The sequence below is a fragment of the Pseudomicrostroma glucosiphilum genome, assembly GCF_003144135.1.
Source record: "Pseudomicrostroma glucosiphilum strain MCA 4718 unplaced genomic scaffold BCV69scaffold_8, whole genome shotgun sequence".
Taxonomy (NCBI): domain Eukaryota; kingdom Fungi; phylum Basidiomycota; class Exobasidiomycetes; order Microstromatales; family Microstromataceae; genus Microstroma; species Microstroma glucosiphilum.
In genome coordinates, this window is record NW_020289920.1 from 842176 (window position 1) to 868854 (window position 26679).

Sequence of the window (26679 nt, forward strand, 5' to 3'; positions counted from 1 at the left end):
GAAGCAGTCGAGAAATGATATCTGCCCTCGTCGCTCCACCTCGGCACATTTACCCGCGGCACCCAGCCACCCGACGGAAGCACCACCACCACCAGGCCACACCACCATACCAGGCAAACCAACTACCACCCGAGATCAGATAGATACCCACTGCAGCGCTGATTGGTGCAGGCGAAGCACTTGGCCGCAGATGACCATGGCCATGAGCGACGTCCCATCCACGGACCTCACACCGCCGTCTGATGCTCAAATCGTGGCAGCCACACAGCCTTACAGCGATACCCCTCCCGCAGACGCTGCATCCTCCAGCAGTCGGCCCCTACTGCCATCGTCGCATCCCATTTCACTCAAGCTCCGGTCCATCCTCACCAAGCCAGCCTCGAGCTACGACGACGAAGTTGCAAGGAAAGCTCTCAAGGCACTCGAAGAGCTCTACCCTGCCTCTGAGACCTCGAGAGGCAAGCAGAAGGCCAGCGAGGGGCCAGCGCAGCACAAGTCACGGCCGAGGCGACGGACCGTCAAGCGCAGCAGCGCCGATACCTCTGCAGACAAGGCAGAGGTGGTCGAGGTAGACATCCGAAAAGCAAAGGCCAATCTGGAAAAGGACGCCCAGCTGGCACTGATACAATCCGGAGACGACTTCTTGAAGATCCTTGAAGAAGTGGACGAGGCCATCGAGGCAGTCTCGGACAATGTTCGTCAGATGGGCAGAGCATGCGACGACGTTGACGCTCGTCTCTCCAGCACAAATGACGCTACCAGATGGCTCTTGGAGCAGGCAGAGGGGCTGCAAAGGCAACGAGCCACCACGTCTCAGCAAGCCCTACTACTGGACTTGTTCCTGGCTCGCTTCACACTGGAGCCGGCAGAGGCGGAGACGATAAGCAACAGAGATTTGCCAGTGTCGAAGTCTCTTTTCAAGGCAATGGACCGCCTCAACCAAATACGTACCGACTGCAGAGCTCTCCTGGAAGGAGGAGGTGAAGTCGGTGGTGGAACCAGAGCTGGTACCGACGTCATGGCCAGCACCAGTAGCCAGTTGGACGCTGCATACGACAAGATTGGGCGGTACCTCAGCTTCCAATTCAGACAGACGCCCAAAGAGGGACTAGACGTCAGCGATACGCTCAGAGAGGCAGTGAAAAGAACCATGAACGAGCGAGAGGACCTGTTGAGGTAAGATCGTGATTGGGGTGGAAGCGGCGTGAGAGTGACTACTGACAGCCTTGCTTTATACTTTACCCTTCTCTCTTAGGGCTGCACTTCAGACACTCGTCTCGATTCGCTCTTCGCACTTGTCTTCTGCCTTTCAGCAGGCTCTGACCCGTGGCTCCCCGGACTTCAACTCTCGCCCAATTGAGCTACACGCCCATGATCCTCTTAGATACGTCGGCGACATGTTAGCCTGGGTACACCAAGCTGTGGCTTCAGAGCGAGAATTTCTGGGTCAGCTACTGGGCGAGGCGGAAGGTGAGGGAGGAAGGAAGACAGGCGAGAGGAGAAGAGGTATCGAAGGCAGCATCGACTGGTCTTCGGGGGAGAAGGGTCTTCCTCAAGGTAAGAAGGCCATCTACATGCGAGAGCTGCTGGACAGGTGCCTAGAGGGGTGTTGCAGGCCACTGCAAGTTCGCATCGAGCAGACGACGCGGTCTCAGGAAGGATGCATCGTACCCTTCAAGCTTGCGAATTTGGTGCAGTTCTACAAGGTGACAATGCAAAGCACCATTGGGTCAAAAGTCTCATTGACCAAGACCCTGGAGGAGATCAGCGTATCCAGCTATCAGGCCTTCTTTGGCACGCTGGAGAGGCAGGGAAGGAGTCTCTTGAGATTCATTCAGGTGAGCATTGGACGGTAGCATGTCGGTTCAGTATCGTTGGAGAAGACTCGTTGAAGGCGTATCTTCCGCATTGCCTTCATCGGCAGCCTCCCGACTCCAGCCTCTCCCCACCTGCTTCCTTGGTCGGCGCCGTCGACTCTCTCCGCGAGATCCTCTCTGTCCATCAGGCATCTATATCAGAGTTGCCGATAAATGGGAAGAAGGGACACACAGGCGCAAATGAGGAAGTATCCTCTTCCATTGCAGACTTCGATGCTGTCGTCGCGCAATTGGTGGATCCTATGCTCGAGCTCGTGAAGAGGATGGAGGATACGATGAGCGAAGGCTCAACAGTCAAAGGAGTGGAGGAGGTCAAGAAAGCCAAGAAGCAGGGCTTGGTATTGAAAGTCAATTGTGTTGAAGGCATTCTGGTGAGTGGACGATAGTGGCGACACCTTTTGTAGTGGGCTCAAACTGACTTCGGCAAATCTCATTGACGTATCGCTCCAGAGCGCATTGTCGAGGCACGAGTTCGTCCCTCTCACAACGCAGAGGCTGCAGACAGTCATCGACGACACTGCTGTCGAGCTGGCAGAAGTTGACGTGAGTTGCCGCTGCTGATGCCGATCTCTGAGGACCTTTGCTTACAACTGAGATCCTCCCTGCCCCTCACGCTCTATTCAGTACGCTGAGCTACTCATCGAGAGCGGCCTCGCCCCCATCATTGAGGCGATCAATACCAAGAATGAAGCAGTGAGTGCCAGCCTGGGTCGAGGACTGCCTCCTGCATCTGTTCCTTACCGTTGCCTTTCCCCTTTCAGACTCCTCTCTCCCATCATCCAACAACGACACCACCGCAGATCCAGAGCTACCTCAGCACCTTCAGTACCTTCCTTTCCTCCCCCTCTCTTCTCTCCCCAACCCTTTTCACCCACCTCTCTTCCCCCTCCATACGCTCCTCCGTGCATAACCAGGCTCTGCATCGGCTGGCTGATGCGTACGAACGGGTGTTTGATGCGATCAAGGATGAGAGGAATCGGTTCGAGTGGAGCGGGACGGTGCTAAAGAGGAGCAAAGAAGAGGTGAGGATGCTGCTTGGGGTCGAGGTGTGATGCTGCGTCACAGCAGGCAGGCAGGAGGTGTAGAGGACGAACAAAGATGCGTAACATTCGAGGAGAGGAATCAAATTGTACAAAGTAAAGAATGTTCAAGTAGTATGAGCTGAACAGAGTGACGCCCTCAGGCACCAAGTGCGAGTTGTCCCGCGCTGTCGAAGAAGCGACTGCTTCCTTCACCTCCAGCAATGGCCAGTTTGGCCATGTATGCCATCATCACTTGCTCCTCGTTTGAGCGACTGCGAGCATGCAGGATCAGCCTTGCTGAAATTTCACCGCAGGCCACAATGCATGCCACTACGATGAGCGCAATGATGACCACTGTGATCTTGCTCATGGCCTCTTCGGCGACATGTCCATGAATGATCTCCAGCAAATCATTGGCGACTTTGAGTCGATCGTTGAGATTGCCTACCCTCTGGTCGATTTCGAGATACTCGCGAATCGCATCGTAGAGAGCCTGGAGGGTTGCTTCGGACCAGAAGAGTTCTGGAGTATCCAACACATTCGAGGTAAGGTTCACATCCACACGCAGCTTGAATAATCTACCCGTCAATCTCAGGGCTTCTCTTCGCTTGAGCTTGAGTTCGCCAGAGGAGGCGAGCTCTTTGGGGATGTGTGAAGTGAGCTCGAGCGTCTTCTGCATCGACTCTTCAAACACCGACAGCTTGGTACTCTGTGCGATAGCATGAGCAAGGGAAAGCTTAAGGAGATGATTGGGTGCGCGGAAGGTGAAAAAGTCGTTGAAGATTCGTGGGGCGGGAACCGTGGGATCGTAGCAAAAGTGGAAGGCCTCCTGTTCGACATCGTCCTGAGGAAGAGGACCTCGTACGCAGCCAGAGGAAATGACATCGTCAATGATGTCGCGCTCCTCGCTGGCGGTGAAGTTGTAGAAGACGATGACGCCATACGGCAAAATGACCAGCTCAGCTACCTGCAGAGCCTCGAGGATATTACGAGGGGCAAGCATGTTCTGCGTGATGTCGTGATTGTGAGAAGACTGATTGGGGCCAGAGTATTTGCGGGATTTTGTCTTGTTGCGACGTCGACGTTGCTGGGGTGCAGACGGCTGGGGCTGGTCATCAGTCGAGACTTGATAGGGTGCGCTATCGCTGGAGGCATGGCCTACGCCGTCGGCAATGCGTGTCGGGGAGGAATTCCTGCGATCTGGCTTAGAGACCTCATCACCGCCTTCCAGTGCATTCAGAGCCACCTCATCGGTCTCACTTGTTGGGTCAAGGCCCTTCTGAGAAGGACTCTCGGTTTGCTGATAGGTGAGCATATCGAGAGCTCCGGCCGCATCAGCGGGAAGTGCTTCACCTTCTATAGGACTTGAGGTACTCTCTTCTCGAATGACATCGTCGAGCTGCTCCAGCGCGTCAATGTCATCCCCAGGAACCTCGTTGTCGCGGGGCTTTAGAGCTCGAGGCGTAGGCATCGAATCGAGCTCGTCTGGCTCTGAATCTTCAATGGTCATGTTCCCCGGCCTGACGTGACTAGCTCCCTCGGGGCTGGATACTAAGTCCAGATCGTGGCTGCCACCGCGCTCAGCTTCGGTCTCGGTCTCGTTTTCAGTGGTCTCTCCCCCATAGTCCTGCCTTTCACGCCGTTGCTCCTGCCGATTATTGTTGTTGCTGCCGCCCCTCCTCTGCTCTCCCTCTCCACTGCCAGAGCCTTCAAAGCCCTGGATGTATCCTTCCGGGTCCATCGACTCCTCATTGTCGTCCTTGCTGGGCGCAAAGTAAGACCCTACGTAACCACGTTCTTCGCGTTCTTCCATCTCTCGCTCGCGTCGGCTTTCTGCACCTGGACTACCAACTTTGGCCTCTGGGCTACTTCGAATGTTGGCCCGACCGAAACCTGGCAAGAGAGGCTTGAAATAGACGACGTAAGCACATTCGTCGTAGAGGCGAGGACGTACGCTGTGCTCACGACGCAGGAAGCCGTTGAGGGTCGGAATGTGGAGGTCCGTCCCGATAGCGTACGATGTAAGGCGAGGGAGAGGAGTCCTCACGCGAGAAGAGGGCGCCAGCCTCTCGAAAGTATGGTATGCGGGTCCAGACGCTTTCGGGATGCGAGGTGGTGCCCTAGCGTGGGCTGGTCCCCTCGTAAATGCTGGCGAGAGTCCACCAGGCACACCTGCTGTGGGTGTCTTTCGAGAGGCGTGCCCAGCAGCCGTATCGGGCTTGCGGGCTGCCTTCTCATCTGCTTTTCTTTGCCGTCGCTCCTCCTGAGCTTTGGCAGCGGCTTCTCGTTGGTCTTTGCGCAATTGTTTCTGCCTTTCAGCTTCTTCCTCGTCTAGATTAGCCCGGGAGAGGTCTTCATCGTCGGCTTCATCGGCGTCGCTAGAGCTACTGCTTTCATCGTCGTCATCGTCGTCATCGTCATCGTCGTCTTCTTCCTGTCCGGGTAGGGGAGCCAGCTGACTCTCACTAGGCAATACGATATGCTTGCCAGATATCTTGGTGGTTCGGACGGGCTTCTCCGTTCTCACAGGCAGTGAGTAGCGGATGGCTCGGGGAGGGGTACCTTTGAAGCGGTTCTGAGCAGCGGCAGATTTTGCTCGCGCAGCGGCATCTCCTCCGCTGCCAGCTGCTGCCTGACCAGCTCCTCCCGAGGCAGATCCGGCTTGCGGGGCATTCGTACTTCCAGTTGCTCTGCGGATCAATGGGGCAGGCTTCTTGAGAGCGCTCTTGAGCGTGGTTGGTATCCTATTTCTGCTGGCGGAGCTGCTTGCATTGGCGCTGCTCTGACCTGGAGCAGATCCCTCCGGAACGGCAGAGGTAGCGCTACTTGCGGCACCTGTGGGAGGCTTGGCGGGAGCCCCTCTGGCGCCCATACCAGGCATCAAGATACCGCCCCGAAGTTCATCGAGCTGTCTCTGCGTATCTCCTGGCCCTTCTTCGAAGTCTCCCTCATCCTCTATGGTAGTCCAGCCGGGCTGGGCGAGGCGACTCTTGGAAGAGGATGCCCCGGCGCCCTTTCTGGCTGCCCGGATCGAGGAAGCAGTAGAGCTGAGACCAGGCAAAGTACTAGACGCCCTACGAGGACTTGCCTCCTGTGCCTCGCCTGCGCCATCCGAGGGACGTCTGAGTGATATGGGCAGCTGCGACTGCTGGCCAGACTTCGACATGGCGGCGTCGCGGGGAGGGGAGTGGAGATGATTGGTAGGCAGGATGGCAGGTGAGACGAGGCAGAGCCACGAGGAGCAGCAGCGGATGACGAAATGGGCGGAGTCATGATTCATCCCAGCCGTTTCATCGGAACGGAGCAGCGAAGCGTCCGACGGAAAGGGAGCGCGTCGGTCCATTTGGAATAACACTAGACTACTCAAGTCCTTGCCCGCCTCGCCTCCCATACGCGATCCACCACGTCGTCCGCTGCTCCCATCTCCTCCTTCTTCCCTCGTCCCTCGTCTGCGACCTCGTCACACGCATGAACGCAGCAGCTAACCTCTCTGGGCAACTCTTACAAGCCTTCGAAGAGGGAGAGGCGCACGCAGCCGCCCAAGCGGCCATCAAGCGCGAACCCATGAGCGGTAGACTGCACCATGATCAGCCCTTTGGCGGAGGCGAACCCAGCGAGATGTCCTTCGAGACCCTCGACTCGGAGCAAGACCATTCGATGGCGTCCAACAGCGGCTTTCAGAGACGCGGCTTGAATAGGACTATGAGCCAGACTACCAATAATGGAGGGGGAGGAGGGACAAACGCTGCATGGGCCACTCATCCGTCTGTGGCCAACAGGGCAGCCAGCGTCGCCTTTGGAGCTGACCAACCCGACATCAAGCCTCTATTAGGGTGGTATGGAGAAGAAGCTGGGGAGGAAAGCATGCGGCAGCTTGCCACCATGCAGGCCAAGCTCAATCAGAGGCTCGGCCCAGAGTACGTCTCATCAAGAGCTGGTCCAGGAGGGGGACCCAAATTACACTATCTCGAAGGTTGGAAAGCAATCGATCTTGCAAATGACGTCTTTGGTTTCAATGGCTGGTCTACAAATCTAGTGAGACTCGATACCGACTTTATTGACATCAGTCCGGACGGAAGCAGATGTAATGTCGGTGTCAGCGCAATTATGAGGGTCACTCTGCGAGACGGCACTTTCCACGAGGACATCGGCTATGGTCACATCGAAAATGCAAAAGGCAAAGCGGCTGCACTCGAGAAGGCAAAGAAGGAGGCAGTTACTGACGCGCTGAAGAGATCATTGAGGACATTCGGAAGGCTGGTCGGCAATTGCATGTATGACAAAAAGTACCTCGAAGCAGTCAGCAAGATGCGGCCCGATGCTCAGAAGTATGATGTCACCCAGCTCCATCGCCGAACGGACTCGAATGCGCCACCTCCGCCTGCCATGGTCAAGGAAGAGCAAGACACTAGTCTGATAGGATCGGATCCTTCGGCTCCGAGCGTTCCAGCTTTGAGCAGGGCGGCAAGCAGCGTTGCACCTCGTACCTCGCTTGGTACTCATGGCGTCTCGAACGGCCACCAAGGGGACTCCATCGGCAACACCAGTGCAGAAGGCAATATTTTGAGGAGGTCCACTACTGCTGCTCCCAGCACTAATGGCAGCAACGGCGATGGTAGGCCATCAGCTGCAGAGCAAGAGAGAATTCGAGCAGAACGCCAAGCATTAGCTGCAGAGAGACAAGCAGCTTTCAGGGCACGCCAAGAAGAGCAAAGGCTGCTAGCCGCTCAAGCAAGCGAACAAAAAGCAGGACAGGGATCTCGCCCAGCCGGAGCCGATCAGTCTGGTCCAAGCAATGGTTCTCGCCCTCCACCTCAACTCAAGCGTGCTCCCGCCGTGCCTGTCGAGCCTCTACCGCCCAAAGCAGCGCCAGAGTCTGCTGCCGGCCGAGTATATGGCAAAGAGCCTGGAGCCAAATGGGCGCGCAGTAGTGCTGCTGCCACTGGTTCCGCTGCTTCTGGCAACGGCGGACTGCAGGTACGACCGGACACCGCCCAGATGATGGAAGGTATCGATGATCGGGCGCTGAGTACGGCTGCAGAGGCTCTTGAAGGCAATAGGGCACAAGCAACGCGAGTGACTGCCAATGGGCAAGCTCAGCCTCAGGCAGTACCTCGTCGAGCTCCGAGCGCGGGGAGATTCGTCAGTCCGAGTCTCGAACAAGAAAGTACAGGTGCGGCTATCGGCGGCGTCACGTCCCTCTCGACCGCGGGCGCACATCGAGCGAACTCTCCTGCGATCAGTCTTGCAGGCGGAGCGAAAAGAAACGGAAACGAGGGACTGTCAGAACCAAGGGAGCCATTGAGGGCTCTGGAGGTGGACGACGGAGGGTCGGTGAAAAGGCAGAAGAGGTGAGGGGCAGGGCAATGCAAAGCTCACTTCTTGTAGAGTATGTCGCTTGGGTGCCCCCTGTTCATAGACGCTACTATCCATGCCAATGCAGAGCGCCTTGCTCCCGATCATCGCTATATAATACATTGCACAAGGCCTAAGATAGTACAAACGGTCGAGCCAGGGAGTCTGAGCGGTGATTGATGGATCTGCAGTATCGGGAAGCAAGAGTTCGGCTTCGTTTCACTCCGAGGCGTTGCTACCCTTGAGTCAGAAGAGCAGGTGCTGCCGAGGTTGCTTGCCCCGCATCTCGCCAGTATCTTCGTCTGAGCGCAGCAGAATCCACTCCTGCTCATTTAGCGCCCCCCCCACCAGCTTCCGCCTCCTTCCTTGGCTGCATTCCCTTGCTTTCCCAAGCCTTTGCGCGCCTCTTCTCCGAATCTTCTGGCCACCTCCTCAAGGTTATCAGCCATGCCCAAGGTGGGGTTGGTCTGCTGGAAGTACTTGCTGGTGTGCGCCCAGCCTGCGGTGTAATCAAAGACCTCTTCGCCAACGGCCAAGTACTTTGTGAAGAGAGAAGACACAGTCGGGTCTGTTGTCAGTGGCAGTTGCGATTGGTTGGGTCTGGCAGGTGGATCACAGTGTAAGTGAAGGAAGTGTCAGTGTTGATCTTGAGCTTGGATCCTCGGTCTGGGTGCCAATGAAGTCCTATGCTCAGCACTCACGTGTAGCCTGTGGTTCGCTTGACGCCGGCGAGGAGAGTGGAGAGGAGCACAGCATCGAGGGAATAGTGGATGGCCTTGCTGATGATGGCCATCGCGAAAGCTGGTGGAGTAATACGATTGAGAAGACTGTGCCTGGTGGCCGCGGAGGATGCTGAGACCTGAGACCGACACTTTGATATGCGTCTCGTGGAGCGGAACAACACGAGGATCGGAACGGAGGGAGGGAGACAGCAACAGCACAGCGAGGACGAATCAGCGCCGGACAGACACAGACGCGCTCCCCCACCGCTCGCTACTCATCCTTCCAAGTGCATACCACCACCATCACCGCCTTGGCAGCCCTGCTCACCGCTGCCCGTCTCCGCTTCTTCTTCATCATCATCACTCTCGAGCAGAACACACTCCTTTCCGCATACCTTGTAGAGCTGAGCATTCCTACTCTGATACCCTTCGTCAGACTTGCTGCTCGGCGGCACACAGAGAGGAAGAACCCCTGCCCCGAGACTCATATTCCCCTGGCGTCAAGTCCAACTCCCAACCTCTTTACGACATGGCACAGCCTCCCTCGCAAGGGCAGCCTGCACAAGCAGCTTCTGCATTCCAGGGTTACCAGCGTCAGCAAAGACCTCCTCAGCCTGGTATGATGTCAGGTCGACCCGGTATGCCCAGTGGGCAGCAGCCCGGGTATCCAGGAGGTGAGACAGAGGAAGCAAGACGCTTATCACTCGACCAGGATCCATTCACTGACCTCCCTCTACATTTCCCTCACAGCTCGCCCGCCGCCAGGGCCTCCCGGTCAACAAGGCATGAGACCGGGCCAACCTCAGCAGGGTTTCCCACCTGGCGCACGCCCACCTTTCCCCGGACAAGGAGCTCCTCAAGGCCTGACGCCGGGTCAGAGCATGGCTCCAGGTGTGCTGCCGATGATGCCGCCACAGCGTAATGGGGCCTCACCAGCTCCAGGCGCCGGCAGCATTCGACCAGGCATGCCACCCATGCAGCAGCAGCAGCAGCAGCAGCAGTTTCAGCCTCGTCCAGGTATGCCACCCCAACAGCAGCCGAATCCTCAGCAGCAGCCGGGCTTGGCGTCTCAGATGGCGTCTATGAACATTGGTCCCCAGCAGCAGCCGGGCGCCTCGCCTTCGCCGGGCGTTGCAGACCTACCCGGTCCAGCCAGGACGAAGCGTAGCGCTCGCGCTTACCACCAAGATGCGCCCATAGATCCTACTGCTGGAACAGACGCCGGCTGGAATGACGCACCTCCCAATCCCGTACAACAGATGGCTTGGCAGAAGGCTGCTGCCGACCGCCTTGCCCAGTATGGTGACCAGCCACACGACTTTGAGGGCGATGTAAATGATGCGCTGGATCAGATTCCCGGGCAGAGGAACGTATTGCATCCTCACCACGCTGCTGCCAACCAACAACGCATGGGTCAAACAAATCCACAGCAGCGCCAGGCCAATGTACCTATCACGCCCGGTGCACCTGGCCCCCACACGCCAGCGGCTGTGGCTGCTGGGTCGCAATTCTTTGGCTCTCAGAGTCAAGGCCCCGGTGGCATATCTCAGCCGCCCCACCAAGCTGGTCAGAAGATGAGAGGCCCAAAAGCCAACATTGATCCAGATCAGGTTCCGGCTCCCATTGAACCACAAGAGGCCGATCAAGCGTTCTTCGATAAGGAGTGGTTCACCACCTGTGGCAGGGGAGGGCTACCGTTGAGTACAACTGATTACGCAGCTGCTGATCAAGGTGAGCAGAGAGGACTCAGATTATCGCGAGAGATTGTCGAAGCTCATCCTCTGCCTCTGTCTTGACTTTTCAGGAAACTGCAATCCCAAGCACATGCGTTTGACCACATACAGCATACCCTTCTCTGATGAACTGGCTGCCACTGCTCAATTACCTCTAGCCGTTAACATCCAACCCTTTGCTCAGCTTCGGCCAGATGAGCAACCAGTCCCAACCATCGACTGTGGCCCATCCGGACCTCCACGTTGCAAGCGCTGCCGAGCGTACGTCAATCCGTGGGCCATCTTCGTGGAAGGCGGTCAGAAGTGGATTTGCAATCTGTGTGGCACAGCGACAGAGGTGGCAGCTGACTACTTCTGCAACTTGGACATGAGCGGCCGCAGAGCAGACTTTGACCAGAGACTGGAGCTGCAAAGAGGATCTGTGGATTTCACGGTTCCGAGAGAGTACTGGGCAATTCAGTCCAGACCGCCCTCCAGCGTTCTGCTGCCTGTCGCTCCTGCCCTAACGCACACGGAGACGGCCAAAATTTCGCCATTGCCAGACACAGGCTCCGACATGGACGGCTTCGCCGGATCGACGATGGGACTTTCTGGCCAATCGGGAGCTGCTGCGAAAGCCGCCACAAAGGCGGCTAGCAAAGCAGCTACTGATGCACTCAACAATCTCAGCTCAGGACCAGGCAAAACCACTATCCGAGCTCCCAGGCCATTGACCTACTTCTTCGCCATTGACGTCAGCTACTCTGCCATCCGATGCGGCAGTCTCAAGGCTGCAACCGAGAGCATTCGTGAAGCGCTCTATGGTCCCAGGGAGGCACCCAAGGATGGAGAGACCAGTGACGGCGCTCAGGCAGAAGGACCCGGCTTTGGGCTGCCGCACGGTAGTCGCGTCGCGATCTTGACCTTTGACCGTGTGCTGCACTTCTACAACCTTAGCTCAGAGCTAGATTCTGCCCAGATGCTAGTAGTGGGAGACATCGATGAGCCTTTCGTACCGATTAGCGATGGACTTCTCGCCGATCCGTGGGAATCCAAGCATGTGGTTGAAGGCCTGCTGGACAATCTAGGTAACATCTTTGCTGACAACATGACGTCGGAAGCAGCTCTAGGAGCTGCTGTGCGAGGTGCCCAGGCCTGCTTGAGCACCATCGGTGGTCAAGTCAACCTGTTCCTGAGCACCATTCCTACCATTGGCCCTGGACACCTCAAGCACCGCGAGGACACCAAGCTGTATGGCACCGACAAGGAGAAGCAGCTCTTTGCCCCAGCCGATGCTTTCTACCGCGGAGTGGCAGAAGAGTGCATCGACGCCGGTATCGGAGTCAACGTATTCTTCTTCCCCAGTCAGTACATTGACGTAGCCACGATCAGCACTCTTGCAGGAACGACGGGAGGTGAAGTCTTCTTCCACCCTCGCTTCGACCCTGTGCGTGATACAGTCAAGCTGCAGGCTCAAGTGCAGCGGACTGTTCTGCGAGAGGTGGGATACAATGCGACCATGCGACTCCGATGCTCCAACGGCCTACGGACAACTCAGCATCTGGGTAACTTCTTCCAGCGTAACGCTACCGACCTTGAATTCGCCAACATCGATGCTGACAGCTGTGTCTCTGTGTTGGTCAAGCACGAGGGCAGCCTGAACGAGAAGCAAGAGGCTCACTTCCAGTGTGCTCTGCTGTACACAACGGCGTATGGAGAGAGGAGGGTCAGGGTCCACAATGTGGCAGTGCCCGTGACAAACATTCTCGGCAACGTCTTCAGGTATGCAGATCTGGATTCGACGATCACGTACTACAACAAGGAGGTCTGCACACTTGTGCAAAGCAAGAGTCTTCAGGACGTGCGTCACTATCTGACTGACCGCTGCGTCAAGATCCTGCTTGCCTACAGGAAGAATTGCGCTGCATCCTCGACTCCTGGTCAGCTGATACTGCCCGAGTCCTTCAAGCTCTTGCCGCTCTACACTCTTGCCGTTAACAAGACGAAGGCAGTGAAGGGTGGCAACGTCACCTCTGACGTACGTGCGTACTACATGAGAATGTTCCGCTCGCTAGGCGTTGGAGCAACCATGTCAATGCTGTACCCACGCATGATCGCTCTGCATAAGATGTCGCCAGAGGACGGCTCACCGATCAAGATTAAGCAGGACGACGGCACAGAAATCACTGGTGTACGCATCAGGTGTCCACCTCTGATTCGACCCAGCTTCCACCGTATGGAGCCCCACGGAGCCTATCTGATTGAAAATGGCGACAACTGCTTACTGTGGATTGGCGCGGAAGTCAACCCACGATTCCTTGATGACCTGTACGGGGTTAATTCCCTCGACGAGCTGGACCCGCGCATGACCAAGCTGCCCAAGTTGCCAACGAAATTGTCCAGCCAAGTCCGAGCCCTCGTGGCCTCCTTCGCCAGCCAGCGTAACAAGCCCGCTCTGCCTGTGCTGATTGCCCGACAGAATCGCGATGCCAGCGAGGTAGAAGCGGCGAACATGCTCGTTGAAGACGAGAACAATGGTGCGATGAGCATGGTAGATTACCTCTGCCATGTCCACAGGATCATTAGCTCGACAATGGCAGGCCAGCAAGGGGGAGCGGGCGCAAATGATAATGGAGCCGCGCAGAGTGAAGCACATTCTCTGTGGAGGGGATGGTGAAGTGTTTAGCGATCGGAAGATGAGCTGGGCCAGTAACGAGATGCTCCTTGACTTGCTGTCGAGTGGCCTACGCCGCACTCTTGGTATATGGCCCGACGGCTTTTCCTCCTGGATCGCCTCCTACTCGCGATGCCGACCCCTTGAGAGACAATCTGTTGCAGTGGCCGTGGTCGTCCCCTCGTGCCCCTCCTTACCTACCTCATCTGTGTATGCATCTGCTCCCTCTTCTTCGCTTCTTCTTCGTCTCCTTTCTCACATTCATATCGTGTTGTCAAATCTCATTCTTGTGGCCGACATCTTCAAGAGGTCAGGTTGGCTGCGTCAGCAAGAAGCATGGTGATAGCCAGTACCCTCGGGGAGAAGCAAATTTGGCAGCCAACCCGTTCAAAGGACTGTGGCGTCGAGATCGTCATGGCTTGCCACTCATTCATTATTGCTGCAAGGCTCGATGGCTGCGGATGTCTATCATCCCACCAATATCGAGGCTGTAACGCCACAACATCCAGTAGGGGCATGCAGAGGCGCATCACTGTGTTCCACTTACAACGTCTTACCCTCATGTCCCACAGAACAAGGAGCTGCACGAGCGCAACTCGAGAGGTAGCATGGTCGATCGAGAGAGGGCATGAAGGTCAGATGCCGAAGACGCCGACGATGGCGTAACGCCTTTACGCATTGCCGGTCCGAGCAGAGCGGCGTGACCTCAGCCTGTGAAATAGGGAGGTATGCCCGAGCTCTGCGTCTGCAAATACTTCGGTATGCTCCAAAGAAGCGGCATTTGCTTCAGTCGCCCGAAAGAGCTGTCATGCTTTACTGCACAGCAAGCGGCGCGATCGTTGGGGCCCCACAACTTACGAGATGTACTCCGCAAACGAGGCAGACCGATGTCGCGTTCTCGTGATCGATGTCGGTGGAGGTGCTGCTACCGGCCGAAGAACTGAGACATCTTGTACCTGGGCCTGCGCCGTTTCCAAGGGGGCTCCGTTTGCCGACGGCGAATCCTCGCACGAGTACTGACACGAGGATCAGGGCCAGCAGGTGGAATTGCGAGCATCGCGTCAGTCTCTGTCTAGGATACGGAATAAGGAAGCCGGAATTCAAGGCAAGCTGCTCAGCGTGGCATCCAGCTCGCGATGCTTCCACCGCTGGACTTAAGCCTGAGGCAATTGCGTTGGAGGTCCGTCTGCCAAGCCTCATCTTCCCGACTTGGGCGCCCTGTCGCGTTGCCCTTGCAGCAGCAGCGACAGCCGCACGGTGCACAATTCACGGGTGGGGCCCCACCCAAGACTTGCGCCACGCAGATAGGAGACTCAAACCACCAGCCACCCTTCAAAGGGACACTGCCGTTGCCTCACACCTGTTGCCTGCCCTTGCACCCTAGAAGCCTCCAACCTTCCGATCGCGGTAATGGTCCTACTTGGCTTACTGCGCTCTCGTGCCCCTCAGCACATTTCGGGGACTGCTAGAAAACGTTGCCACGCGAGCGTACTAGCACAGTAACGTTTGCCTCACCTTGCAGCGCAACCCCATCGATACCCAAGACGGACAAGGGGCGTGGGGCAACCATCACAGCCTTTGGTCGCGAGTCTATGAGGCCTAGAGGAGAAACAAATGATATCGAGCCCTACAAATAGCAGCGCCAGGTGCCGTGTCCCCTCCTCTTTCCCCACACGCTTGTCGACACGATTTGATAACTACAACCCTTCTTCGGCCTTCTATCCTCCTTCCTGTCCTTTCTTCCGAAACCAGCATCCCACACTCCCCTTCCTTCACGCTCAAAATGGCCTCCACGCCCCCTTTCGATGACGAGAAGGACATTTCCAAGCTTGAAGGCGGCGCAGTGCTCGCCCACACCGTCACGTACGGCTCGCAGTCGCCTCACGGTGATGGTGCCGTCACCGTAGAGGACCTTCAACGCACTAAGCGGATCATGCGAAAGATAGACTTCAGGTTGCTACCCATCTGCTCTATCCTCTACCTCTTCTCTTTCCTCGATCGCACAGCCATCGGAAATGCCAAGATCGCCGGCATGGTCGCCGATCTGAAACTGGACACCACTCAGTACTTCATGTGCCTTGCCCTGTTCTTCATCACCTATGGACTCTTCGAGGTGCCCTCTAACCTGATGCTGAAGCACTACGGTGCCAAGACTTGGTTGCGTGAGTATTGACCCTGGTAGACCCGCAGTGCGACTTGAGCGTTGAAAGCTGATTCGAGCATCTACTCTTCTCCGCTTCTCGCGCAGCTATTATTGTATTCTTTTGGGGAGTCACCATGATGTGCACTGGTTTTGTCACCAACTTTGCCGGCCTACTTTCCATGCGTCTCGTCTTGGGCATCTTTGAGGCTGGTCTCTTCCCTGGTGTCACTGCCCTCCTGTCTTTCATCTACCCACGGCGGTTCATCCAGCTACGCATCGGAATCTTCTTCTCCGCTGCGACCATCGCTGGCGCTTTCGGAGGTCTGCTTGCCTACGGCTTGGCTCACGTCGAGACTGGAGGATACGCTGGCTGGTCTTGGATCTTCATCGTCGAAGGTATCCTCACTATTGCCGTCGCCTTCCTTGGCTACTTTATGCTCATTTCCAACATCGATGGCGCTCACTTCCTATCTGAGGACGAAAAGACCTACATGAGGGAGCGTGTCATTTACGATGGAACAGACATTCCCATGAATGACGCATTCCAGCGTCGCTTTGTCATAGCAGGACTCACTGACTGGAAGACATGGGCCTCCCTGGTCTCCTACATTGGATCTCTGGCCCCACTTTACTCCATTGCGCTGACTCTGCCGACCATCCTCAAGACGTTTGGATATGATGCGATTCGAAGTCAGCTGATGACGGTTCCCGTCTACGTGGTCGCTGCGGTTTGCGTACTCATCTTTGCGTACCTGTCGGACCGCTTCCAAAACAGGACCTTCTTTCTTTGCCTCGGCACAGCCATTTCAGCCATTGGCTGGGGCTTCGGACATGCGACCTACAACCCTTCCGTCCGATACGCTGGTTGCTTTGTTGCCGCGGCCGGATCATACGCTGGCTTCCCCTCTGTCGTCGCACTTGTGTCGCAGAATGTCGGTGGCAAGACCAAGAAGGCCACTGCCATCGCCATCCAGGTCGGCGTTGGAGGCCTGGCAGGCATGATTTCCTCGGGCATCTTCCCAGCCGCCGAGGCTCCTCACTTTGACAACGCTTACAAGATCAACATCGCCCTGAATTGCGTTGCCTTTGGTGCGGCTCTGGTCAACTTCTCTTGCTTGTACCTTGCCAACAAGCGCAAGCAGGCGAAGATCGACTCAGGTGAAGCCGCGCGTCTGACCAAGCAAGAGTGTGCCGATCTGGGAGACTGCTCCCCATACTTCAAGTACAGGTATTAAACGCACGACTAGCGATCAAATAAGCAATCACTCCAGACAGCACCACTTCTGTCAGCCTCTCCATAGTCTCTTTGCCGTACGTCCCCGTTCCACCAATGTTGTTTGTAGTCCCAAATGTCATCAACGCTATCTCATAGTCCAGTCTCCAACGCTCGTGTGGTCCAGAAAGATGCGCGTGAGCACTTTCTGACCAGCTTGACAAGCTGTTATTATTACGGAGTGAACATAAAAGCCATACGAGACGAGGTGCCTCAAGCCATGAGCCTAAGAGAGGCAGTCCGATGGGCGTGACAATGATCGACTGATCATGCTCTCGTGACAAATGCAAACAGAGAGGGTTTGAACCGAAATGCGGCAAGACCAAAGGCAAGGCCTGAGAATATTGTAGCGAAAGCCGAGCTTCAGGACGAATCCTCTGTGGTGATTCTTGGCTTCTTGTTTGAGGGTTCCGAACTGGCCTTTGACCCCCAGTCGTCTCTCTTGTAGACCCACCAGGCTCGCTTGATCATGCCGCCCACGGAACAGCTCAGCGCGATGCCCAGACTCGCGTATCTTTGGCCGCCGGGCGAGAGCGCAGGGCCGCCCAGACGGAATCCTCCTTCACCAAGCCCGCTGCCACTACAAGCGAGAGCGGAAAGATCTCTACATCTTCATCTCTCAAATTGAGCCTTCCTGACTCCTTTATTCAGTGCGTTTCAGCCAGCATTGGTGTTGACTCCGTCATTGGACATAGAGTTACCTCTCCACTAGGAAGCGCCAGCCACAAAGTCCAAAACGCCCCATGGCTCAATGTCCGCATCCGCGTGTCGAACAAGAAGTGGGCGCACATCGACCTCGACCTGCCCAGTGGCACTAGCAGCTGGATCTGGGCTCCTGTGGACCTGCCCGCCGGAACCGACTTTACCCTCGTGGTCAGCTCAATGGCGAATCGGACCATGGGACGCGTGAAGGCGACCACCCTCAAGGCCTCTCTTGCCACCATGATTGGCGGTCCGTCTACCAGGGCCGACAGCAGCGAGAGCAGCAGCAGTCAAGGAAGGACGATCACCGGAGATAGTGCAGATGTAGAGGGCGCCGACGACACCATATTGGCCCACTCACAAGCTCGATCCAAGGTGACTGCAGGCATTCTCAACAGTACCTCTTGCCTTCCCGTAGCGACAGACTCTCAACAGTAGGGCACAAACCCGTCTTCTTCCCATGTACGTCCCGCACTCGTATCATCCCGCCCAAATCACATCGTCTCCATCGTGGCGGGTCTTTCAGGTGGTCTGGTTGGCCTCTTCGTTGCCATCCTGGCTGCATTGGCCTGGCATGGACGCAGGGAGGACCTCAGCAGGTATCCAAAGGGCGAAGACGATGCCGATTCTCTGAATCACATTTGCAGAGGGAACATCGTAGACCGGAGACCCTTCTTCGTTGCAGTCTGGGACGGGCAATCCCGAAATAGTCCTCGGGCCGGCTGGAATTACATGACGTCACTTGTTCCAGGCCTGCGCATGTGAGAACCGCTGGGATTCAATTTGCCAGGTCCGAGCCCCATCATTGGTATCTTTTCGACAAGAAGAGAACCCAGAGAGGCGGCGCTTCTCAGTCGCAGAAAAAGCGAAGGAGAAGCAGATGCATCCTCTTACTGCAAAAGCGAAGTGGGGATCAAAGGCCTGTCGAGCTACGAGCCGGGTCTGAGCGGGTGTAACTGTCCTGCAACAGCAGACACGCTTGGTCAGGAATCAGACGTGACACAAGAAACGTACGAAGATGATGCAGGCGACAGCTTTTGCGAGGAACATCGTCTCACAAGGATCAGCGAGCAAGAAGTGCCAAGCTCCAGCCCTGCAAAAAGTCCTCATTACCTATCCTCTCCGTCGCCACACTCGTCCTACGACCTCCTTATAATGCCTGACTGCACGTCCGGGCACCTGCAGCCGCAGTAGGCATCGTAGGTCACGATGAGCAACGTGGTTCGTCCTGCGAACACAAGGTCTGGAAGAGTCACCCAGCGGTAGCCGGATAAGATGTCATAGCAACGACACGGAATCTTTTCCTCGACACCTTTGCCTCAGCTGATGGTTTACCGTCCCGTTACGCTCAGGCATGTCGCTCACAAATTCGAAAATCAGAGTCGCATCGCTTTCTCCGCTCCACTACTGGTCAGCTGAACACTTAGGAAGGCGACCATACGACTCCCACACGCTACACTAATGTACTACTGATGCTGCTATGAGGCTTGGTCGTTATGATTGCATTGGTCTTCTGTCTTTCCTCTTCCTCACAGTGGCATCTCGCACTGTGTAACAACGTCTTTTTCTGTAATCAGCCATATCGTGGCCAGGCTCTGCCCCTGAGCGCTTTGGGCTTGATTTGCCGATTGCCAAATCGTAGCCGGATCGAAGCCTAGGTTTTTCTTGCGGGCTCGGTGTCGCCTCCTGGTCTCGTCTGCAGATCGTTGACCGCGACGGTCTCCCTATCCCATTACTGTACTCATCGCGTCGGGTGGCCCCGACCCAATCGGAACTCGACCAGTACAGACGTATCGCTGCGATACTACCCGTCAATTGCCCTACCGATGCCGCCCGACAGACAGGTACATCATTCTTTCAACCCGCACGTGCTGTGCTCGAAGAGTCACCACTCCGGCAGCCCCTCAGGGTATGTGGACCATGCTCTTCTTCTCTTGCGGGTGTTGCTCCTTCAGCGCCGTCCTTCGCACACTGTGCCACGAAAGGACGGAGATTTGACTCCGGGACTGTATACTCTGTAGAAGCGAAGCCTTTCCGGCGAGCAGCGCCGAAGGATGTGGAACGCACCAGGAGCTAATTTCCTCCGTACGCGAGCGGCTCTAGCCCCGCTCCTCCCGCTGTGGTGGAGGGGCAGTCTTTTGCGATCTCCAATTCCGTTGCGGGCTCAAGCAAGAACTTCTCAATATTAGCTTAACCTGCCAGACCACGACCGTGACTCCTTGCTTCACACGATGCGAGGTCTCACCGATGTCCGGCCAGAGCATTGCCGTCATCTTCTTCGAGGTGGCCGCCGTCCGTTGCGTCCAGTATAGCATTCAATGTCACGACCAATACAGCGTAGCCGGTCTCTCATTGCCTGTCCCACACTGTTTGGCATCCCTGCATCTCTTCTCTTCGCAAACGAGCTAGGCGGCACTTTTGGAGCGGCACTGGCCCTGCTGATCAAAGTTCACTTGGTGGCTCAGATCTTTCGGCTGTCTCTCAAGAGGCAGGGATGGTCAAGTGCGGTACTCCAGCTTCCTGCCAGACGGTGGCTCGGCAGTGATTGAACCCAAGCTCTGGCTCATCTCTTCCGGCACAGACACCGCTCTCAGCTCCATCACTCTTTCCCCTGGTGCGAGGACCAGCGGAGACGCATGTTCTGGCGTTGTCGAACAGGAGATTCTAGCAGTGACTAGGAGTGCAGACGAAGAGGCGGTAGTGCTCCTGGTGCCTTTGAACAGAGTGGGCGAGAGATTGCAGTCACCGGCTTTTACCATGGAGGGGATGCAAGTGAGCAAGAGCTTTGAGGTACTATACGAGAAAAGCTCATACGAGAGCAGGGGAGAGGAGAGGATGGGTGTGAGAGTAAGTGGGGAGGAGTGGAGCCGTGAGCTGTCGCCTGCCAGCCAACGTATTTCCCTTTTCGCTTGAAACAAGCCTGTCGGGTGAGGCTCCGAAACAACGCAACTCAAACATTCCGCAGGCAAGGCTGCTGCTGATGCAGCGTCGGAGCCCTCATGGTTGCCGCTCCAGCACCACTACTCACTCCTCTGCTGGTGGCCGTCGAGATCTCTGCAGGCGCGTCGGTGTGACTACTCGCCTGCGATTGCATCTTGAAGCAGGACCCACGGAATGTGACTCTTGGTGCGACGCATTGGACCATTCTGGTGATGTGAGCTGCAAAGCGAACATTCCAAAACGGATGGACTTAGGAAGACCAAATGGGCTCGGACCGTCAGCTCGGTGAATGCGCCATGCGATCTGCAGAATCCCCACCACCTTTGTCCTGAGCCTCTGGATCCATATTGACACAGCTGCAGGAGGCTCTGCACGCTGAGAAACGTGAACAAAAATTCTCACAGCAGCAGCGATCTTCCAGGTCGCCTTGAGCATGTGCATGGTAACCGTGAGGATGCCTCAGCACACACCTAGGCCCGGATATGACTCGAGCGTCCTGCTGCATCTCAGGGAGCAAAAGGATGCCTCACGATGCGAAGGTAATTTCAGGTCAATCCATTTCTTTGCGTCGCTGTACATCATTGCAATGGCGCCGAGGATTCGGCCGACAGTGCCGCGCCCGTAGCTGCGAGAGCAGTGCAGGCGCGTTGAGCAGGCGACATCACGTTCAGTCTATTAAAGACCCTCGTTGTGATGGACCTCGCGGCCTCTTCAGTCCCTCGTCATATATCCCCTACTCCTCCGGTGACACTGAGGCCTAGTGGTGTCTTCCTGTGGGGTTGGCCTCTCTCTTTTGTGTAGCGAGGGTGTGGAACGTCTCTCGCCAGAAAGATCTATTGCAAAGCTCGGAAGGTGAGTAGCTCTCCCAATCGAGACTCGAGGAGGAAGAAGAAGTCTTCAAAACCAAAGATCTTTCCTGAAGTTGAGACAATGGGGACCCTTCGAGTCGGACCAAGGCATTAACTCTGGACCTCGCCGGCACTCACCACCATAGGTACGGCCGTTGTTCCTCTCATCCCTCTGGCTAATTCTTCCTTCGCGCCCGTCGTACGCTTCCCTGCCTCTAGACGTGCCGTTTGCTCCCCTCTGAAAACAGGTGCTGTGAAACTCGTTCCTTCCAGTCACATTTACATTGCGGCCAGACGAGCTGACGGTGGCAGCTCTGGGCGAGCTCGAAGGCATGATGACTATACGTTTAAACAACTCTCCCTTTCTGCTTCGCTCTCTGAATCGCGCAAACTTAGTCTGAAACAGGAACGGCCGCTTTGCGCTGCAAGAGTATCTGATCACACCGCTGTCAGTGTCCCTCTCCTGCAGCTTCTACCGTCAAAACACAACGCTCGAGGTCATCTCTCAGGCTTCGAATGAATCCGCGGCAAATCTCCCATGCCTTTGCCTTCGAAAGTGCTGCAGAATGTTCTCACTCCTTGTACCTAGCTTGTCCCTTTCAGGCTGGCAGCTGTCTACAATCTGACTCCCGAGCAACGGAAAACGCTCCTACATCGGCGACACCAAGCTATGTCACATATGGAACCCTCATACCAGCAGCCGCGTCAACGTTGAGCTCTTGCGTGACGAGAGACACTTTACACTTCCGCACTCGTACTTCATGCAGTGAAATGTCATTGAGACTTCGGCACCGTGCTGGGAGGCAAGGCCTGAAGACGAGCAACCGCCCGATGTTTGCTAAGATGTACAGTACGCTGCAACGGACCTCTGGAGCAGCTCTTGCAATATTCAAGCAAGTGAAATGAAGGACAAGAGCTGAAGACGCATCCTGTCCCACATGGTCCTCCGTGCTGTACTGTACTGTATATTGGTCGCCAGGGAGCAACGTCGTTGGGGCGGTACAAGCTCCGAGCATTTCATCCTTGTCCGGACCCTTTCCGGCAAGGGCCGGCTCTTCATCCTCCCTGTCCTCCGCGCCAGCAAAGCAAGAGTGTTTAGCTCCTACAACCACAATAAGTTCGAGACTGCACTATCCTCATCTATGTGAATCCCGGTCGCTCAGACCCTCAGATGTTCTCCGCGGGCGGGCCAGACACGCTCACAGTTATCTCCATGACCGAGATGCTTCCGACTCTCCTTGCTGCCCTGACGATCATTGCTGACCGAAGATTTACCAGCTGCATTTCGGATCCGCTGCGCCCTGAATTACGTGTGGAGGTGCGGACCGGCTTCCTCGCGCGGATGCCCCGTGCCAAGAACAACAAGGCGTCCGTACGGCGGTGTCCTCCTTGGCCTTGGCGCGGCAAAAGCTCTTCGGAACCTTCTTTGGCTTGCCGGGTCCTGACTCCTGACTCATTGATTGTGCCATTCGCCGCAACGATACCGCTTGTATACCGGCATGCTTACATCTAGCGCCTGGCGCCTCCTCGTCTGCTTCGCAGCTGCAGTCTCAGCTGCGCCGTCGCATCAGCTTATCCTTGCTCCAGACGATGTACCCCCTCCCTCCACGCTGGAGCAAGGAGTGGGGCATTTTTCAAAATGGTGCGTCTGCGTAGAGGAACGTTCCTATCCGATATCAAAGCAGGGCGTGCCAGCATCTGGACCATAGTGGGCAACGAGGCCGGAGATCTCGATAGCTTGACCGCCGCGTTCGGCTACGCGTACCATCTTGGCCAGATTGATCCCAGCCGCCCGACGATGGGGCTGCTGCAGACGCCCTTTGATGCTCTCGACCTCAGCCCAGAGAACCAGGTGAACCCGCTGCAGGGTCGAGTCCAGTCAGCCGGTCGTATACTCACCCACGCAGTACTATTCCTCTGCCCCGCGTCAATTGACTTTGAGCAACATCAAGATGACCATGGGCCATCAGGACCTCCTGATCATCGAGATTGCCGCTTCCCGATGAAGAGCCGGTACCTCAAGTGAGAGGGAATGCACTGGTGGATCACCCTTTGCCTCTACCCGCATGGGAGAACGCCACAGGACTGGGGCTCTTCGACCATCAGACGGACCGAGGTCCCTCACCGATGGAAATCCTCGAGTCTTTGATCGAGTGGCCAGCTGCTCTACACTTGTCGGAAGGCAGATGCTCGATGAGCTGAGGCCTTCCCCGGCGGCGAACATCACATGCCTCACGTGCTGCTCGAGCTACCTTTATCCGCCGCCATTGCGATTGACAGCGGCGGGCTTCAGAGCAGGATCACAACACCGACGGATCATTCTGTTGCTTCTCGACTGTACAAGAGGTCTGATTGGAGCAACGAAAACTTCTATGACAATACGCTCAACGGGTCGAGGACAGCGAAGATGGCAAAGAATGATCTCGATCATTTGAGGGTCCGTGATCTCCTGCGCAGAGACTGGAAAAATAGGTCTTTTGTGCTGGACAGAGCATCAAGTCTCATACTGACAGACAGTCTGGTCTATGACCGTCGCATGCACAGGCGGCATCGTACAGACCCGCAGAGATCTACCAAATGTGCAGTTGAGCTTCGCACCGTCGCTTGAGAGAGTGGCTAATGCTAATGTTAGACCCGCTTCATCGATCCGCTTGCCCGACAGCCTACTCGTCAGCTCTGTCGATCCAAATCACAACCGAGCAGTCAGTCGGCGACTTCTTCGCCATCGAACGTGATTGGACAAGTGAGATCGAGGCTGGCATTACACTGGTCCTTCTTGGCTACAAGGTGAAGGTTGAAGGCAATGGAATTCCTTCGCTTTACAGCGAGACAGTAGGAGGCGCAGACGAGGACTACCCGGATTGGCTAAGGCGATGTATGGGCAGGCAATTGACGATCAGCTCACGGCAGCAGCAATTCGCAACAAGGAAGTATCAGAAGGAGTGCTCCGCGCAAGGTCAAAGAGCGCCAAATCGCACTCGTCGTCCGCGCAGGCCACCGCAGCAGCGAAGCAGAAGCCCACTCTCTTTTTAAGCATGTCTCACGCGCCTTCGATAAGAGCGAGGTCCTTCTCGGAAAACGCTGGGAGCACAGCAAGGAATTGGGCCACCGGCAGATGGTGTGCAAAGAAAGATATGCCCGGACTTGTATGCTGTTGTTGTACATGGTTATCATCCGACGTCAACTGTTGCGTCGGCCGCTGCAAATAGACTGGCAATGAATTGTTCCAGATCTAGCTCTAGTCTTGCATCACTTGTCCTGCTACGATTAGCAGCAGGCGGGCAATGTGGGTTTGTGGAGGAAAGGCCCGTATTTGCCGCTGATGTAGCGGCGGGTATGCGCGGAAAAGCCTGTTTGCAGCGCTCTGCGACGCCCAGGACAAATATCGAGCAAAGACCTGGCAGATCGAGAGCCTGAATGGTCGAATTTGAGGATACTCCAGCTTCGCGTGCGCCGCCAAAGGCTAGCAATTGTTCCCTTTCGTTGAAAGAGAGCTGCATCATAGACGATGCAACGTTACGAAGCAGCAGACTCGTTCTCAGAGTTGCCGCTTTGTTGGCCTGGCTAACAGCAGTGTGCTCTGTCAGTACTTTGACCGCGCCAACAATTGACATGACCTTTGACATCGGTATAAGAGGTCCACTATCCGGAGTCCGGTGCTCCAGCAAGTTGCAAAAGTATAGACAAAGCGTCTCAGAGGCCTCAACAAGGTAAGCCCCCGGTGTATGCAAGAGCTGCATGAGACTGGGCTGGCTCACAAGCTGACGCCAAAACGCTTGCTGACTGGTGTTGGAAGTCGTCAGAGCGCACACAGTGAACAAAACTTCCTTAAGCCACAGCATGACTGACAAAAGCCGAAGCTCGGCCGTCTCGAAGTCGTACTGGCGCTGCGCCGAGTCGTCTCTGACCACTGACGCAACAGGCATGATGGCAAGCTCGCGGCGAAGCTCTGTAATTGCAGCGTTTATGGTAGCTCGCGTGCCTTCGATGTCTCGCTGTTGATGCAGGTCATGGAGATGTGACCGACACAGCGAATGAATTCGTGCCACCCTTTCTGTCCTTGCCAGAGCTTTTCGGCAGCCCTCCTCTTCTCCTGTACCTGAGGGCATTCTCTGGCGGATTCTGGCCAAATGGCCGATTTGATCGGCACGATCCGAGTTCCGAAGCTCTTCGTTGTCAGATAGATCGACGAAGAGGGCCTGCGTCAAGGCTGACAACCAGGTCGTGAGCATAGCATCCACTGCCGGAGAGCCGGAGACGAAAATCTTGACGGCATCAAAGACCGGGCTGAAACTGAGCACGGCTCGGAGCAGTGCCGCAGAGACTATTGTGATAGGAGAGAGAGTATCGGCTAGAAGCTCCGGTAAGAAGTGAGCAATGACTGCCATGGCTAGGGTATCGCGCTCCGTGATGATTTGACGGGCGAGAGCATGTAGCAGGCCCGCCCTCAAGGCCGAGACGTGATGACTCAAATGCATGTGTGGCCCTGAGCTGGAATCGGTGGACCGTATCAGCAGGTGTAACAGGTCTGGGCGCTCGTGCGGGTGCAGCGGAGGTGGTGGTCCTGGCATGAGATCCTGGGCAATGGGAAACCACGAGAGTAGCGACCGCAAGCCAGAAGCGTTCAACGAGGCTGACAAACTGAAGAGAGGCTCGCCGGGGTCACTTTGGTGATTTTGTGTGGAGCCTACCATCATCACTCACCAGCGATGCCTCTTTGTCGTGTAGGAGTAAGCCTCGGTGCCCAGAACAGACTTAACAGGTCCGACCGATGAAACAAGCGCACATAAGATAGTGAGAGGGGTTGAGGATGATACGGCATCCTCAATGGTCTTAGTCTGCGAAGGGAACGGAGCGGTGCCCGCCAGTGCTTCGGCGATGGGCCTAAGCGCAGTCCAACGAGGAGAAGAGGCAGCTGGAGAGCATGCAAGACCGCTCCACGTTGACGAGCGCTGACTTGCCATGACCCGGTCCGGCCCACTGATCACCGGGCATTGCTCATCGAGTAGTGCTCTACGCAGTCGCTCAACGTCATTGATGATACACGGTCGGGCGAGGCGAATGCATTGGAGGCAGCTCTCCGCCGACGGCAATACCTCGCCGACGCAAGGCGGACATTGAGGGAGACGAGAAAATTGGCAGCGCTGCTTGCGACGGCGGCATGCGGTACAGCTCACCCGGGCGTTGGGTTGCTGGCGCTGACGGCCTTGAGCTGGCATCCGGGGTCAGAGCGTAGAGTCCAGAGTAAGGGACTCGGACGAAACGCAGCGCATCTCACGCGGAACTCACACGGAACGCGAGGGGAACACCCGGAACGCGCGGCAATGACGCGGAACGGGAGCGGTGAGTGTACGCGTGCGCTTTTGGCCAACCCGACGTACACAACAGTGAGTCGACCTTTGCCTCGACCA

General features: G+C 56.3%; 12 protein-coding genes across 12 annotated transcripts; 6 read left to right on the forward strand and 6 right to left on the reverse strand.

Annotated features, from left to right (window-relative positions):
* Positions 1-99: 99 nt before the first annotated feature.
* On the forward strand, positions 100-3040 carry BCV69DRAFT_283394 (oligomeric complex COG6). The gene is made up of 6 exons (XM_025492693.1): positions 100-1176; positions 1256-1838; positions 1925-2248; positions 2328-2420; positions 2502-2570; positions 2639-3040. The coding sequence occupies exons 1-6, from the start codon at positions 197-199 to the stop codon at positions 2927-2929; spliced, it is 2340 nt and encodes a 779-aa protein (XP_025347668.1). The 5' UTR covers positions 100-196; the 3' UTR covers positions 2930-3040.
* Positions 2961-6107, reverse strand: BCV69DRAFT_283395 (DUF155-domain-containing protein). Its single transcript, XM_025492694.1, has one exon. It carries the CDS (start codon positions 5778-5780, stop codon positions 3057-3059), a length of 2724 nt encoding a protein of 907 aa, XP_025347669.1. The 5' UTR covers positions 5781-6107; the 3' UTR covers positions 2961-3056.
* A 674-nt stretch (positions 6108-6781) lies between these two features.
* Positions 6782-7210, forward strand: BCV69DRAFT_249577 (Rad52/22 double-strand break repair protein; the record flags this gene model as incomplete). Its single annotated transcript, XM_025490345.1, has 1 exon — positions 6782-7210. A coding segment is annotated over one exon (429 nt), but the record flags the coding sequence as incomplete, so codon positions are not given.
* A 1099-nt stretch (positions 7211-8309) lies between these two features.
* BCV69DRAFT_211687 (hypothetical protein) lies at positions 8310-8738 on the reverse strand. The gene has a single exon (XM_025489754.1). The coding sequence runs from the start codon at positions 8584-8586 to the stop codon at positions 8365-8367; it is 222 nt and encodes a 73-aa protein (XP_025347671.1). The 5' UTR covers positions 8587-8738; the 3' UTR covers positions 8310-8364.
* On the reverse strand, positions 8520-9064 carry BCV69DRAFT_283396 (DUF1748-domain-containing protein). The gene is made up of 2 exons (XM_025492695.1): positions 8956-9064; positions 8520-8854 (listed from the first exon to the last, which is right to left on the reverse strand). Exons 1-2 carry the CDS (start codon positions 9045-9047, stop codon positions 8587-8589), a joined length of 360 nt encoding a protein of 119 aa, XP_025347672.1. The 5' UTR covers positions 9048-9064; the 3' UTR covers positions 8520-8586.
* Positions 9065-9761: 697 nt separating this feature from the next.
* On the forward strand, positions 9762-13365 carry BCV69DRAFT_249556 (hypothetical protein; the record flags this gene model as incomplete). The annotated part of the gene is made up of 2 exons (XM_025490343.1): positions 9762-10707; positions 10781-13365. The coding sequence occupies 2 exons, from the start codon at positions 9762-9764 to the stop codon at positions 13363-13365; spliced, it is 3531 nt and encodes a 1176-aa protein (XP_025347673.1).
* Positions 13366-13504: 139 nt separating this feature from the next.
* BCV69DRAFT_211746 (hypothetical protein) lies at positions 13505-14853 on the reverse strand. The gene is made up of 2 exons (XM_025489756.1): positions 14221-14853; positions 13505-13943 (listed from the first exon to the last, which is right to left on the reverse strand). Exons 1-2 carry the CDS (start codon positions 14560-14562, stop codon positions 13665-13667), a joined length of 621 nt encoding a protein of 206 aa, XP_025347674.1. The 5' UTR covers positions 14563-14853; the 3' UTR covers positions 13505-13664.
* Positions 14854-14946: 93 nt separating this feature from the next.
* Positions 14947-17003, forward strand: BCV69DRAFT_211704 (MFS general substrate transporter). Its single transcript, XM_025489755.1, has 2 exons — positions 14947-15524; positions 15611-17003. The coding sequence occupies exons 1-2, from the start codon at positions 15146-15148 to the stop codon at positions 16738-16740; spliced, it is 1509 nt and encodes a 502-aa protein (XP_025347675.1). The 5' UTR covers positions 14947-15145; the 3' UTR covers positions 16741-17003.
* Positions 17004-19678: 2675 nt separating this feature from the next.
* BCV69DRAFT_211818 (hypothetical protein) lies at positions 19679-20449 on the forward strand. The gene is made up of 2 exons (XM_025489757.1): positions 19679-19848; positions 19973-20449. Exons 1-2 carry the CDS (start codon positions 19799-19801, stop codon positions 20391-20393), a joined length of 471 nt encoding a protein of 156 aa, XP_025347676.1. The 5' UTR covers positions 19679-19798; the 3' UTR covers positions 20394-20449.
* Positions 20450-23385: 2936 nt separating this feature from the next.
* BCV69DRAFT_211955 (hypothetical protein) lies at positions 23386-24370 on the forward strand. Its single transcript, XM_025489759.1, has 2 exons — positions 23386-23847; positions 23931-24370. The coding sequence occupies exons 1-2, from the start codon at positions 23496-23498 to the stop codon at positions 24299-24301; spliced, it is 723 nt and encodes a 240-aa protein (XP_025347677.1). The 5' UTR covers positions 23386-23495; the 3' UTR covers positions 24302-24370.
* Positions 24250-26098, reverse strand: BCV69DRAFT_211933 (hypothetical protein). The gene has a single exon (XM_025489758.1). The coding sequence runs from the start codon at positions 25963-25965 to the stop codon at positions 24439-24441; it is 1527 nt and encodes a 508-aa protein (XP_025347678.1). The 5' UTR covers positions 25966-26098; the 3' UTR covers positions 24250-24438.
* On the reverse strand, positions 25672-26427 carry BCV69DRAFT_283403 (hypothetical protein). The gene has a single exon (XM_025492696.1). It carries the CDS (start codon positions 26230-26232, stop codon positions 25969-25971), a length of 264 nt encoding a protein of 87 aa, XP_025347679.1. The 5' UTR covers positions 26233-26427; the 3' UTR covers positions 25672-25968.
* Positions 26428-26679: the final 252 nt, after the last annotated feature.

Excerpts from the sequence above, each read along its gene's own strand:
- BCV69DRAFT_283403 (XM_025492696.1), bottom strand. The coding sequence starts at position 26,232 with ATGGCAAGTCAGCGCTCGTCAACGTGGAGCGGTCTTGCATGCTCTCCA.
- BCV69DRAFT_283396 (XM_025492695.1), bottom strand. The coding sequence starts at position 9,047 with ATGGCCATCATCAGCAAGGCCATCCACTATTCCCTCGATGCTGTGCTC. Across the intron at positions 8,855-8,955 it reads AAGCGAACCACAGGCTACAC|ACCCAACCAATCGCAACTGC; the intron begins GTGAGTGCTGAG and ends TCCACCTGCCAG.
- BCV69DRAFT_283394 (XM_025492693.1), top strand. The coding sequence starts at position 197 with ATGGCCATGAGCGACGTCCCATCCACGGACCTCACACCGCCGTCTGAT. Across the intron at positions 1,177-1,255 it reads GAGCGAGAGGACCTGTTGAG|GGCTGCACTTCAGACACTCG; the intron begins GTAAGATCGTGA and ends CTTCTCTCTTAG. Across the intron at positions 2,571-2,638 it reads TCAATACCAAGAATGAAGCA|ACTCCTCTCTCCCATCATCC; the intron begins GTGAGTGCCAGC and ends TTCCCCTTTCAG.
- BCV69DRAFT_211687 (XM_025489754.1), bottom strand. The coding sequence starts at position 8,586 with ATGAGCAGGAGTGGATTCTGCTGCGCTCAGACGAAGATACTGGCGAGA.
- BCV69DRAFT_211818 (XM_025489757.1), top strand. The coding sequence starts at position 19,799 with ATGTCACGACCAATACAGCGTAGCCGGTCTCTCATTGCCTGTCCCACA. Across the intron at positions 19,849-19,972 it reads CTCATTGCCTGTCCCACACT|GGATGGTCAAGTGCGGTACT; the intron begins GTTTGGCATCCC and ends CTCAAGAGGCAG.
- BCV69DRAFT_211746 (XM_025489756.1), bottom strand. The coding sequence starts at position 14,562 with ATGAGGCTTGGCAGACGGACCTCCAACGCAATTGCCTCAGGCTTAAGT. Across the intron at positions 13,944-14,220 it reads TCGTTTGCGGAGTACATCTC|CTCCTTGTTCTGTGGGACAT; the intron begins GTAAGTTGTGGG and ends GCGCTCGTGCAG.
- BCV69DRAFT_211933 (XM_025489758.1), bottom strand. The coding sequence starts at position 25,965 with ATGATGGTAGGCTCCACACAAAATCACCAAAGTGACCCCGGCGAGCCT.
- BCV69DRAFT_211704 (XM_025489755.1), top strand. The coding sequence starts at position 15,146 with ATGGCCTCCACGCCCCCTTTCGATGACGAGAAGGACATTTCCAAGCTT. Across the intron at positions 15,525-15,610 it reads CGGTGCCAAGACTTGGTTGC|CTATTATTGTATTCTTTTGG; the intron begins GTGAGTATTGAC and ends CTTCTCGCGCAG.
- BCV69DRAFT_283395 (XM_025492694.1), bottom strand. The coding sequence starts at position 5,780 with ATGCCTGGTATGGGCGCCAGAGGGGCTCCCGCCAAGCCTCCCACAGGT.
- BCV69DRAFT_211955 (XM_025489759.1), top strand. The coding sequence starts at position 23,496 with ATGCCTCACGTGCTGCTCGAGCTACCTTTATCCGCCGCCATTGCGATT. Across the intron at positions 23,848-23,930 it reads CCCGCAGAGATCTACCAAAT|CCTACTCGTCAGCTCTGTCG; the intron begins GTGCAGTTGAGC and ends CTTGCCCGACAG.